This window comes from Myxocyprinus asiaticus, chromosome 10 (assembly GCF_019703515.2).
Source record: "Myxocyprinus asiaticus isolate MX2 ecotype Aquarium Trade chromosome 10, UBuf_Myxa_2, whole genome shotgun sequence".
Classification (NCBI taxonomy): Eukaryota; Metazoa; Chordata; class Actinopteri; order Cypriniformes; family Catostomidae; genus Myxocyprinus; species Myxocyprinus asiaticus.
Window position 1 is genome coordinate 46,611,365 of NC_059353.1, and position 13,255 is coordinate 46,624,619.

The 13,255-nt window shown below is 37.0% G+C and overlaps 1 protein-coding gene across 1 annotated transcript in view; it reads left to right on the forward strand.

Moving 5' to 3' along the window:
• Positions 1-13,255, forward strand: part of LOC127447450 (low-density lipoprotein receptor-related protein 2-like) — a 135,348-nt gene that overhangs the window by 55,331 nt on the left and 66,762 nt on the right. The window contains 9 exon segments of the mRNA XM_051709337.1: positions 2,648-2,859; positions 4,926-5,110; positions 5,914-6,142; positions 6,748-6,925; positions 9,256-9,390; positions 11,229-11,395; positions 11,868-12,011; positions 12,518-12,627; positions 12,768-12,945. Of these exon segments, the coding sequence (XP_051565297.1) occupies positions 2,648-2,859; positions 4,926-5,110; positions 5,914-6,142; positions 6,748-6,925; positions 9,256-9,390; positions 11,229-11,395; positions 11,868-12,011; positions 12,518-12,627; positions 12,768-12,945 (1,538 nt within the window).

A 13,255-nucleotide genomic window follows, 5' to 3' on the forward strand; every position in this document is an offset into this window, starting at 1 on the left:
TCTCGTACAATAACCTATTATGTTATGCAAAAAATCATTATTACATTATGAGCTCAAGATTTTATTACGTTTTGAGAAAATAATTACGTTATGAACTTGTTATTACATCAATATGGGCAGTTATTACATTATGTTTTGTTATTACATAATGAGTTGCTACATGGTCTGCTCTTAAAACATTTCATCACCTAAATATTGCTGTTGGCTAGAGCTTTTGTAGAGAAGAACTTGCTTAAACTTGGTCTTCTTTCGAGTAGGTTCTTTTTTTCAGAAAATTGGGCAAAATGATTTACAAGAATTCTAAATTCTAAATTATTATATGAGGAGGGTTTTAGAGAAAACTCTCGCATCACGCTGCAGTTAAACCGGCTTACTTGCAAATTGAGCAAATTTAAATGTTAGGCAAAGAGAGAGTACGCAAGTTGATTTGCTACCGGATAACACGTCAAGGGACTTATCAGCTTATACCATATGAGCTGATTGGCTAATAGACAAGTGTAATGAACGTATCAGCTTGCGCAGAGTTTCACATCTGAACTTAGTCATTTATAGTATAATAGTCTTAGAGTAAACTATAAAGAATTAATACGAAAACCGTATACCCACCACATTCTATGTGAGGAACTGCACATCCTAACCACAAAATTGGTATCATGATACTTTAGTTGGTATCATATCGTATGATGTGATTAAGGTATTGTAAGAGTCCTATCTCTGACAGTGGTAGGACAGATATTAGTGGAGTGGTGCCATGGCTTGGTCTCCAAGGGCCAACCGGACCCACTCAGTAGGATCTAGTGCAGCGTCTCGGATTACCACAGATAAGACAAATAACATATATGTCACTCACAAATTTTCTTATGGGGGTAATTAGGATGTAATCACCAAACAATGGCTTGTTTATGAGCTCTGCTGCTGACAAGAGAGCCCATTCCTTTGAGATAACATGTTGAAAAATGCTGTCATCCGATATACTTTTCCTTCTTTCTAAATTTTGCTTTTTAACAGAACTCTCTTTTATCCTTCTGTTTGGCTATGTTAGATATGTCTTGCATAGTTTTATAACTGAGAGCTGATGCATGAGGAAAGTTTGGATTCATGTCTAGGCCTGTCGCAATTATTACATAATCATCTAATCGTGATTAGTTGAAGTAACCATGATCATTGTGTGCTTTAAATGCCAAAACATATATGCTTATATTTGTATATGGTGGGGTCCACAAGTCTGAGACCACATTGAGAATGTTTTAATTTAAAACCGAAAAAGTTTTAATGTTTAGAAAACTTAAAGCAAAGAAAAGTTGACATAAAATGAAGAAGAAATATACTATTTATGACTCTGCACTGATTCTAAGTTACTAATTAATGTCCTTCAGACCAGAAATCATGCTGGTATTACATGGATCACAAAGATTTATTCATGCCAGCTTGAGTGCATGTTGTCATTAAAGCAAAAGGGGGACATACCATGCCATTCAACAAAGTGAAACATCCTTAACAACAAAGAGACACTTAAAGGGATAGTTAATCCAAAAATGAAAATTCTCTCATCATTTACTCACTCTCATGCCATCCCAGATGTGTATGACTTTCTTTCTTCTGCTGAACACAAACGAAGATTTTTAGAAGAGTATATCAGCTCTGTAGGTCCATACAATGCAATTGAATGGTGACTAGACCTTTGAAGCTCCAAAAATCAGATAAAGGCCACATAAAAGTAATCCATAAGACTCCATTGGTCAAATCCATACCTTTAGCAGCGATATGATTGGTGTAGGTGAGAAACAGATCAATATTTACGTTTTTTTTTTTTTTTTTTTACCATAAATCTCCAGTTTCACTTCCAAAATGTGGAAAATGTGAAAGTGAAAGTAGAGATTTATAGTAAAAAAGGACTTAAATATTTCATCTGTTTCTTACCCACACCTATTTAATCACTTTTGAAGATATGAATTTAACCAGTGGGGTGGTATGGATTAGTTTTATGCTGCTTTTATCTGCTTTGTGGACCTTCATATTTTTGGCCACCATTCACTTGCATTGAAAGTACCAACAGAGCTGAGATATTCTTCTAAAAATCTTTGTTTGTGTCCTGCAGAAGAGAGAAAGTCATACACATCTGGGATGGCATGAAGGTAAGTAAATAATGAAAGAATTTTCATTTTTGGGTGAACTATCCCTTTAAATGGACAAATGCAATTATGTGAAGCCTGCGTTATGCAGGTGAACGGCGCCTCGTGGTGCCATCTCATAGAGGCACAAAATAACTATCCCGGACCTTTACTTTGACTGTTCCCCGCTGGTGGAACGACCTGACTAATTCCACCCGAGCGGCTGTGTCTTTAGCCTCTTTCAAAAAACAGCTAAAGATACATCTTTTTCGTGAACGCCTAACCCATTCATACTAACGCACTACCTTCATGTTCTTAAAAAAAAACTTTCCTTGCTATGTGTACTGCTCTAAGCTATGTGACACTTGAATAAATTATTACATTGTTGCCCCTTTTTGTTGGATGAATCGCTTCTAAAGTTCTCCTCATTTGTAAGTTGCTTTGGATAAAAGCGTCTGCTAAATGAATAAATGTAAACAAATGTGAATGACAATTAATCACCATCTTAACGATCTGTTTCTTTCTTAATCTGGCAGGATCTCGGGAGGCGCTGCTCTTAGTGGCCAGTCGGAATCAGATCATCTCAGATGACATCATCTCACAGCCAAACGTCATTCGGTCTCTTGTCCGAGATGGTCGTAACATCGTGGCAGTGGATTTCGACTCGGTTACGGATCGTGTTTACTGGTCGGACACCACCCAGGACAGAATATGGAGCGCTCACAAAAATGGAAGTGACCGGACAGTGGTAAGTATCACCAATGTTGTGGCAGGACCCTTACAGTCAAGATGAAATCAAAGTGGAACCCTTATATTTTCTAATGGACATTTCTGGGCCAACTGTGCACGATTTATCGGTGCATGTTATACCAAGAAAAACAAATTTGGTCTTAATCATTTTTCGAAATGAAATATCTTGTGGCACCTGTGAAATGACTTTCCTTTTTAGCTGACATCACCAAGCCTTCTTGCTTTTTAACCCCTCACTTCCAACCACCTGACTTCATTTTAGTATAAAATGCCCACTTTTCTCAATACAATTCTGATTTCCAAAAAAGGATGTCCAAATACCCAATCCTTTCTCATTCCTTAAGCGTCCTATTTTGACGCTTGTGCAGAAGCCAACCGCATCTGCATGATGCCGCCAAAGTTGCCCCCTGGCGTCCTTTTTTTGATGCAGTGAGAAACCCCATTGTTTTCAACGAGACAAATTTGTCATCAGTTATCAATCTTTGAATATTATTTTGTGTGCTTAACTTCAATGTTTTATAATACTTATAAATATATTAGTGTGCTATTACATTATACAATCATATATAATATTTTAGATCCCCTAACCCAATCCCATTTCTAAAACTAACCTAAACCTAAAAACTTACATTTAGGTCTGTTCTGCACATAAAATGATTGTAATACCTGGAATGAAACGGGCCACTTCAGCAGTGCAGGATGTGTACAGACAGATTAAATAAACAGATAAACAACAGATTATATATTAAGCACTGTGAATACATGTTGCTTATTTGAAATGATATGAAAAGCATTCCCCCAACAGATGTCACGATGACAAAATTGTACCCCAACGTATAATTAAACAATGCTAAAATGCTGATGCCCTTCACGTCAGTCAGTTGCAATCAAAGGTTTCTCGTTGAAAAGAACGCACTTGCCGGTTGCGTCAAAAACTGACACCTGAGGGCGCCTTTGGCATCTGTAGATTGATGTGCTGGGCTCTTGCACAAACATACATTTTTGATGCCTTGGGAGTGAGAATGTGTTGTGATACCAATACTATACTGATACCATCTGACATACGAATGTCATTCCATAAACATTAAGCGCACAAATTAAAAACACGTTATGTCATAGTGTGAATATTTTACAACAAAGGCTGCAATTTAATGAGATAAATATATAGTTGTGCTGTGCATGTGCTACGCTTCAAAGTGAAAATGTGGAGCTGGTGTTGTTCCAGTCCAGTCCATACACATGAAACACAATCATGAGCATTGCGCGGCTTGTTTGTAGCATATGACAGTGAGCAGAGCGCTAATTCACTTTGTAGTGCGAGACACATAAAGATTAAATATTTATTTAATTAAATAGCAGCCTTTTGCGGTTAATAGCAGCCTTTTGCGGCCTTTAGCGACCGGCTTTTTTGGAAATGGGAAGCCACCGTCAAAAACACAGAAACGGATAAGGCTTCAAAATAAAAGTTTCCACCAAAATAAAAGCGCAATTTAAATGGAAAAAAGTATGACAAAAATATATCACTACTATATAGTAATGTAATATTTACTCTACTACTATAAATCAATAATAATATATTAACATTTAAGCTATATCTCCTATCTGTCATAATCTGTTATGCAGCACTTTATTTGACAAAAATAACTCCAGTGTTGTATTTTGGATTGTGCTGTGAGGTTTTGTATAAAAGTACTTCATTTTCATCAAAATTATTACAATATTATGTTGAAATTAATTGTTCTATTTTCATCTGAATAAAGTTGTAATGAATTATTTTGTATAGACACCATTTTGATGAACAAATTTAAATAAACTGTGGAAAAATAAACGTAAAAAACAAAACAAAACGGGTATCGATATCGGTGAGTACCGAAAAGGAAGTATCGGTACTCGTACTCCTCAAAAAAATGGTATCGGGACATCCCTATTGAAAATCAGGTTTAACTCAAAAACATGTCCAATAACATAAGATGAGCAATTTCATGCTGACTGATAAAATGATTACAAATGACTGTTGTTGTTTGTGCATAAAAGTTAGTTTATCATCACCCTTTGACTTGGCAGATTTTTGACAGTGGAGTTACCGTCACTGAAAGTCTCGCAGTAGACTGGGTCGGCAGAAACCTGTACTGGACAGACTACGTATTGGAGACAATAGAGGTGTCCAAACTGGAGGGGTCCCACAGAACCGTGTTGATTAGTGAAAATGTGACCAATCCGAGAGGTTTGGTGCTGGACCCTAGAAATAGGTAAGAACAATGATTCTAAAAATCAATCCTATGTGCTGTAGATTAAGACTGGGCCGTATGACACTATATGCCATGCAGAGGTAGAAATGTCAAGTCATTTTTATTTGTATAGCGTTTTTCACAACAGACATCGTTTCAAAGCAGTTTTACAGAACATTTTTAACAGGAAATGAAACCGTAATATCTATTAAGTCTTAGAGTGATCATTGTGTAGTTTGAGTAAATATGATTGTAAATTGTGTATAAAAATTAAATAATAATTGTATTTATAACCCCAGTGAGCAAGCCGAAGGCGACTGTGGAAAGGAACACAAAACTCCGTAAAATGTTGGTTAATGGAGGAAAAATAATCTTGGGAGAAACCAGGCTCACTGTGGGGGCCAGTTCCCCTTTGGCTAAACAGCATGAATATAATGCCAATATTAGTTATTTGTGTGCAGTGCAAGTCATGGTTTAAAATGGTTTAAAATTATTAAACTAAGTAAGTGTTAAGGTCAGTGTTAAAAAAAAGATTTTTTTATGAACTGTAAGATTAATGACTAATGTCTTTTGAAGTCCATCCTGGATTAACTGCAGAAATTCACATAGATGCATGTGTCTGAAATACTGTTTATTCAGATATATGTATATATATATATATATATATATATATATATATATATATATATATATATAAAACAGCCATAGAAAAAATAGAATCTTGAGTGGAAAAAATGAACTAAACTTTGCAGCTCTTAACAATTATTTTAAAACTGTATGGGAAGGACAAGTTGAAAATTAATATTATTATTTTCATATTTCAGCACACACCTGATGTTTTGGACAGACTGGGGCAGAAATCCTCGCATTGAGAGAGCCAGCATGGATGGAAAATTAAGGACCACAATCATCAGCAACAAACTTTATTGGCCCAATGGCTTGACTATTGACTACCCCAACAATCTGCTGTACTTTGCTGATGCTTACCTAGACTTTATCGATTACTGCGATTACGATGGCAAGAACCGGAAGCAAGTGTTAGCTAGTGATTTGGTGAGACAATCTTTTATTTAATAGTGATGTTGCTATTTATGAATGTGATATGTGTGCTACAGTATATTAACTGAATAGTGTAAATTCAGTCAAAAAGCAACTATGATACTCAATCAAAGTTTGTTTGGGGGATCGAAGTAATGGATTTCAGTGGGGCTACATTTGTTTGAAACATATTCTATGCAAAATGTGAACGCTATTCACAAATTATATGTGAACAGAGGCTAATTCATGAGAATTCAACACAAGTACGCAATGCATTCTCAGAATTACCACAAGGGGCACTATTGTAATGCATACATTAATGTAATGTGCCGTCTTCTACGGTCAGTTTTTACATTCACGGTCAGGTAAATTACTGTCTTGGCAGTGCATCAGTTTGAGGAGAATTTTTCTAGTTACATAAGCTCGATTCATGCTTTTTTGCATTCTAAAATGATTCAGAGCACAAATTCATAATCCACATTGGAATGTGCACATGCAATCCATTGGGCAAATTTGTTTACTTGCTTGTTTCTGGTCTAAACACTTAAGAATGTAATTTTTTTAAATAAATGTATACAAATGTGAATTAAATAAAATACCTCTTGTTTCTCAATGAAAAGGTACTGCAACACCCCCACGCAATTACGATTTTTGAGGATTTTGTCTATTGGACCGACAGATACATCAACCGTGTGATCCGGGCCAACAAGTGGCACGGACAGAACCAGACTGTGATGCTGTACAATCTGCCCCAGCCCATGGGCCTGGTGGTGGTCCACCCTGCCCGACAGCCTGCAGGTACAAACATATGTTTGCAACAGCTACACTGCTTACACTGCTTTAGTTCCTGCTTGTTCTTGAAAACTGAATGCAGTTTTCCAGTTATGGAAAAGTCATGTAAAATTATAAAATTACCTAAATGACCTTGATAATAATTAGTTGTAATTACTGAACTGTATGCACACAGAACATTGTTCTGTAAGCACGGAAAAGGCAGTCCAACTTGTTATGAAGAACCAATCAAAATCTCTATTTCAGCTGTTGATGGGACATTTCCCAGCTGATCACATGTCAGATTTTTGCTGGGTGGGACATAAATATACATGATCATATCATGGAGGGATGGGAGCAATGAAAATTTGCAAAATGTAACACTACGAAAACATTGCTTTTCACATTTTCGGCAAGAGTAGTGCGTTGTACAAAAGCAATAATTCACTCAAAGTAGAGCTATGTGGAGTGATGCCCAGCCATACCAAAAACCTGTTAAATACAAATGTAACAGGTGTTGGTCACACAAAATGCCAAAGAATTGTACTGAAAAATAATGTCTTGAAATAAGTGGGAAATCTGTATGTGTAATAAAGAATGGGGTTGAGAAATACTACACTCAAACTAACAGTCAACATTTAAACTGACAGATACTCTATACAGTACTAGAAGATCTACTATATTTTTTTTATTTTACTGATGTAATGCAACATATTTCAGAGTGAAACTGGGTATTTAACAAAAAAATGTAGGGTAGGACTGGGCTGTATTTTTGCAATTTCGTATGGTGACACTCATATCTTTCATCCATTCAGTCGTGTCTGACTCTTGGCGACTTTATAGGCAAGCGTTCTCCATGCTATACTGTTGAGCACTGCATCTCTCAACTGCTTGGTGCTCATATTGGTATCCGCTTTGATGGTGTCAAGCCAGCGTGTCCTTTGCCAGCCCCTTCTGGTTCCACTGACCATTCCCAACATTACTGACTTCTCTAGCGAGTTTGCACACATAATGTGGCCAAAGTAAGTCAGTCGTAGTCAAGTGATTTTAGCTTCTAGTGACATCCCTGGTTTTATGCGATCCAGCACTTCTCTGTTTGTTTTCCTGGCTGTCCATGGTATTCGTAACAATTTCCACCAGCACCGCATGTCGAATACATCGATCCTGTTTTGGTGACACTAGTGGCACAGAAATTAGACATTTTACCTTTAACCTCCTGAGACCCGAGCATGACTGCTGTGTGCATTTTCCATTTCTCTTTTTGATTTATAACTAGTAGCACCTAATAAACATGCAAAAAATAAAAAAATCTAGAGCAAATTGTTTTCCTAAAAATTGATGTCAACATACGTATGTGGACAACAGGACTAAGTTGTGAAATTTAAAATAATACCAAGCTATAGAAAGTCCGATTTTTTTAAATCAAATGGTTTATTATGTTTCTAGGAGTGTTGGTTAGTCATGTTTTTGAGATGTTACAGACATTACATCAGAAATTAGCATCATTAATTCTGATTTAAAGTAATGGCCAGCATCATCCAGTCACTGCCAACAATGTTAAAATAAAATGATACATTATAAATTCTGAATCTATGTACTGATTACCATTGTCCCATGTCTGCCAAACATGATGAGTGGTCCAAACATCATCTGTAGCCTGAAACTGAACTTTTGGTTGGATTTTAGGAGTGAATGCTCTTGGCTGCATAGAGAGCTATAGGATGCTCCCTTGCTCCCTATTTAGTGAATGACTTCAGCTGTCTGCCTGCACTGGTTTCAGAACATTTTGTAATGCACCTAATTTTCATCCCAACTCATGTAAAGCCTCTGAAAGCAAAATATTTCAGCTTTTGGATGAACTCATTGATTCTTAATGTGATAATGCACAGTAAATATAGGATTTCTAAGGAAAAAATGCGCTAAAGTACACATTAGTGTGCATTGTGTTTAGCACCATGGCGTTTAGCGACAAATGGCTCAAATTTTACAGATGGCATATCAGATGAAACTAGAGACTATAATCTTTTGACTCAAACAGGTTTCGATTAAAAACGTAATTAGGTTTCTTATCAGATGTAATTTTGTTGCCGCTTCTCCCAAAGACAAACTCTGCTGTGGTTAGCGCCATGTTGTTTTGTCACATGACTCAGTGCCTCAAAAGATTAACCCTTTACTGACAGCACATCATTCGAGATCATTGAGAGATCATTCGGTTTAAATGACATTAAACGATGCGTTCTGTAAAGAAAAGCCCAAATACAATGTCCATGCATTTGTATACAGAGTCGCACGAGGTTAAGAAAGTAAAAAGGGTCAATTATTGAATTACTAAATGTTTTTCTGTGCTCTTTTTGTAGGTTATAACCCCTGTGACCCCCGTTTGAGCCCTTGTACCCACATCTGCCTGCTGTCAGCAAGTGGCCCCAGGTTTTATTCCTGTGCCTGTCCATCTGGCTGGACCCTCGGTGCAGACCAGTTCACCTGTCTTAGAGGTAGCACATACATCCACACATAGAAGAGTGGTACCTGGTACATAGACTTGTGGTACCACCTAGAAGGACTTTAATAGGATTGAATAAATTACAGTATATTTCTACTTTTAGCTGTTTTAAAACAGGCTGTATTTCATAATGAACTTATCCCTTTTAATGCTGGCTCCATTCCATTTAATATGCTTCTCATTGAAGCAGTCTCCTGTTAAATTGGATATAGATTTCAGGGCAATGAAAACTTGTCAACAGCAACCCATTTTCGATTTACTAAGTAAGCTCCTTTCGAAGGCAAACATTTACTATTATAAAAGACCTTAGCTCAGCAGACAGTTACGGCTGAAAGCACACATGAGGCCTTTAGTCTTAAGAAGTCCTTAACGTTCTCCTTAGAGCAAACACTCAACCTTGCTCAGGTTTCAGCTTCTGTTGGCTCTGTCAAGTGCATTCTTCCATTAGAGTTGAACAATTAATCCAGACAAACAGTGAGTGAATACCCTGTTGAACCCAATCAACAGTGCTGGCACAGCATGGTTTATTTGTTGAGGACATTTTTACTAGTATGTCATAACTGCAAATGAAGATAAGGTGAGAGAATCCCGGTATTCAAATTAAAATGGAGAGCTTGCTTAAACCAATAGTCATTTACCCACCCTTATGTCTTTCCAAATGAATTTCCCATATCCTCTTATTTTTTTAATGGAGCACAAAAGGAGACATTTTTGAAGAATCTTTGTGCAGCTCTTTTGTGTACAAGGATAGTTCATAGTGACCACATCTGTAAAGCTCTGTAAATGACATAAAAAAAGGAAGTTAAAGGAATAGTTCTTCCAAAAATGAAAATTCTGTCATCCCTTACTCACCCTCGTGTCGTTCCAAACCCATATGATTTAATGATCATTTTTGATCCAGTCCTGTTGGCTGAATTCAGTACAATGCAGTAGACAGTGACTCACTTTAATGCTTAATAAAGCACCCTAGTGTGTCATAAATGTAGATCATGCATCATATTCCAAGTCTTCTGAAGGCATGCGATCAATTTGTATTATGAGCAGACCGCATGTGTCGATAACATCAAACCTCATTGGTTCTAGACATCATGTCGTATGTTGTGTTATGCTTTTTATAGAGATGTCCCGATACCGAAACTGGTATCAGAATCGGTCCGATACCGTGATCATGTACTTGTACTCGTGCTTGTAAAAATGCTCACATACGCAGCTTCACTTTGTAGCATGAGGCACATACAGACTACATATTTATTTAATTAAATATAATTATTGAACCTTTTGCGGTTTAATAATCACATTGGGTCATGTAGCGACCAGCTATTCCAGAAGTGAGAAGCTACCGTCAAAAACACATAGAAACGGATAGGGCTCCAAAATAAAAGTTTCCGCCAAAATAAAAGCTTAATTTAAATGGACTAAAAGTACAAAATAAGTGTCACTACTGTATAGTTATATAATATTTACTGTAATACTACTACTACTAATAATAATAATAAATCAATAGTAATTATATTATATTCAAGAAATATCTCACATCTGTTATGCAGCACTTTACTTGACAAAAATAACTCCAACGTTATATTTTGGATTGTGCTGTGAGGTTCTGTATAAAAGCGCTGATAAAAATAGTACAATATTATGTTGAAAATGAATTGTTCTATTTTAATTTAAAGTTTTCATGAATTAATTTAGTCAAACACCATTTTGATGATACAATTGAAATAAACTGCCATACTCGTTCTAATAAAATGGTAGCAGGACATTTATGACACTTAGTTATTTATGCATAACATAAAGATTGTGTATAATGTATGGCTTATGATTTTGCAGTAGAGGAACCATTCCTGGTGGTAGTAAGAGACAGCATAATTTACGGCATCCCACTAAATCCAAACGACAAGAGCAATGATGCTATGGTGCCGGTTGCCGGGCTGCTGAATGGATATAACGTTGACTTTGATGATGCAGAGCAGATGATCTACTGGGTGGAACATCCGGTAAACCATAAAAAAAACAACAAACATTTGCTACACCAATCTTTTTTTATCAGATGATTAAATTACTGTATGCCCTCTAAAGGGATAGTTCACCCAAAAATGAAAATTCTGTCATCATTTACTCACCCTCATGTGTTCCATATGACTTTCTGTCTCTCTGTGTGGAACACAAAATGAGGTGTTAGGCAATGTTTTAGTCTCAGACACCATTCATTTTCATTTAATCTATTGTCCATACAATGAAAATAAATGGTGACTAAGGCTGTCATTCTGCCTAACATCTCCTTTTCATGTTTCACGGAAGACAGAGAGTCATGGGTTTTGAAAAATGTGAGGGTGAGTAAATCATGACAGAATTTTCATTTTTGGGTGAACTAACTCTTCAACAAATTGGCAGGTGTTTTGAATGCTAAATTGAGGATTTTGTATATATATCATTTTGAGATGCAGAGTGTTTTTGTTTTCCTTACAGGGGGAGATTCATCGGGTGATGTCAGATGGCACCAACAGAACTGAGTTTGCCCCTGCGGCAATCTTGGGTTCTCCGGTCGGGCTGGCTCTAGACTGGATGTCTCAGAACCTGTACTACTCCAATCCTTCCTCACAGTCTATAGAGGTTGGAAAGCCTACAAACCTAATTTCAACATGTCTTAGTTAGTTCTCCATCCTTGTCAGGCCCCAAAAGTCTGTCATTAACTCGCCCTTGTATTGTTCCAAACCTGTTTTATTATCCTTCTTCTGTGAAACACAAAAGCAAAATGTCCAAGCAGCTCTTTTCCAGACAATGAAAGTGGATGGTGATTTAAACTATCAGGCTTCTAAACGGACAAAAACACACTATTAAAGTATCATGAAAGTATGACTTGTGCGCTGTATTCCAAGTCTTCTGAAGTCATATGATAGCTGTAGGTAAGAAACAGACCGAAATGTAAGTAATTTTTAGCTGGTAATCTTCGCCTCCACCAAAGCTCTAAAATCTTGTTCACGTTTGTGTTTTGTTAAAAAATGGCACACCAGGTTTGATGACATTGACACCAAAAGGCATTGTCATTTTTGGGTAAACTATTCCTTTAAGTCTGTCTTTATTGTTTGATTCTTTGTCTGATGGGTTACTTGTTTCAGGTTCTCAGGCTAAAAGGAGAAATTCAGTATAGAAAAACTCTCATCACCAACAACGGCTCACCAACTGGTGCAGGAACTCCCATTGGCATTGCAGTGGACCCAGCACGTGGGTAAGCCCAGCTTAGCAGAACCCTGGCATTAAGTCCTTTTCGAAACAAACTGCCCTTTTAAAATCCACCGTATTGGCAACATAATATGCTTTTGGATACAGGGTCTGTACTTGTTTAGTGACGTTCTGTCTCTGTTTCAGAAAGATGTACTGGACAGATCAGGGAACAGAGAGCGGTATCCCGGCCAAAGTGGCATCTGCAGATATGGACGGCTCCAGCGCTGCTATCCTCTTCACTCATAACCTAGAACATGTGGAGTTTATAACAATAGACATCAGAGAGAACAAACTGTACTGGGCTGTCACTGGGACTGGCGTGGTAGGGCATGTTTCCTCTTAAGTGTCTTAAAGGGGTCATATCATGAGGAATCAAATTGTCATTGATCTTTTGAGATAAGAATTCACTGTACTACGAAAAGATAATTTAGCTTTCAGAGCTCAAAAAGAGCATTTATTGAAACTAAGTTGCAAAAATGTCCCATTTTAAACTTCTGCAACTTTCTGACATCAGACATACACTATATACCCTCGTGCGACCCTGTGTCCACATGCGTGGATGTTGTATTTTGGCTTCGCTATACGCAACGCATAATTTAAATGCATAAAAACCGACTGAATACTGTTCACAA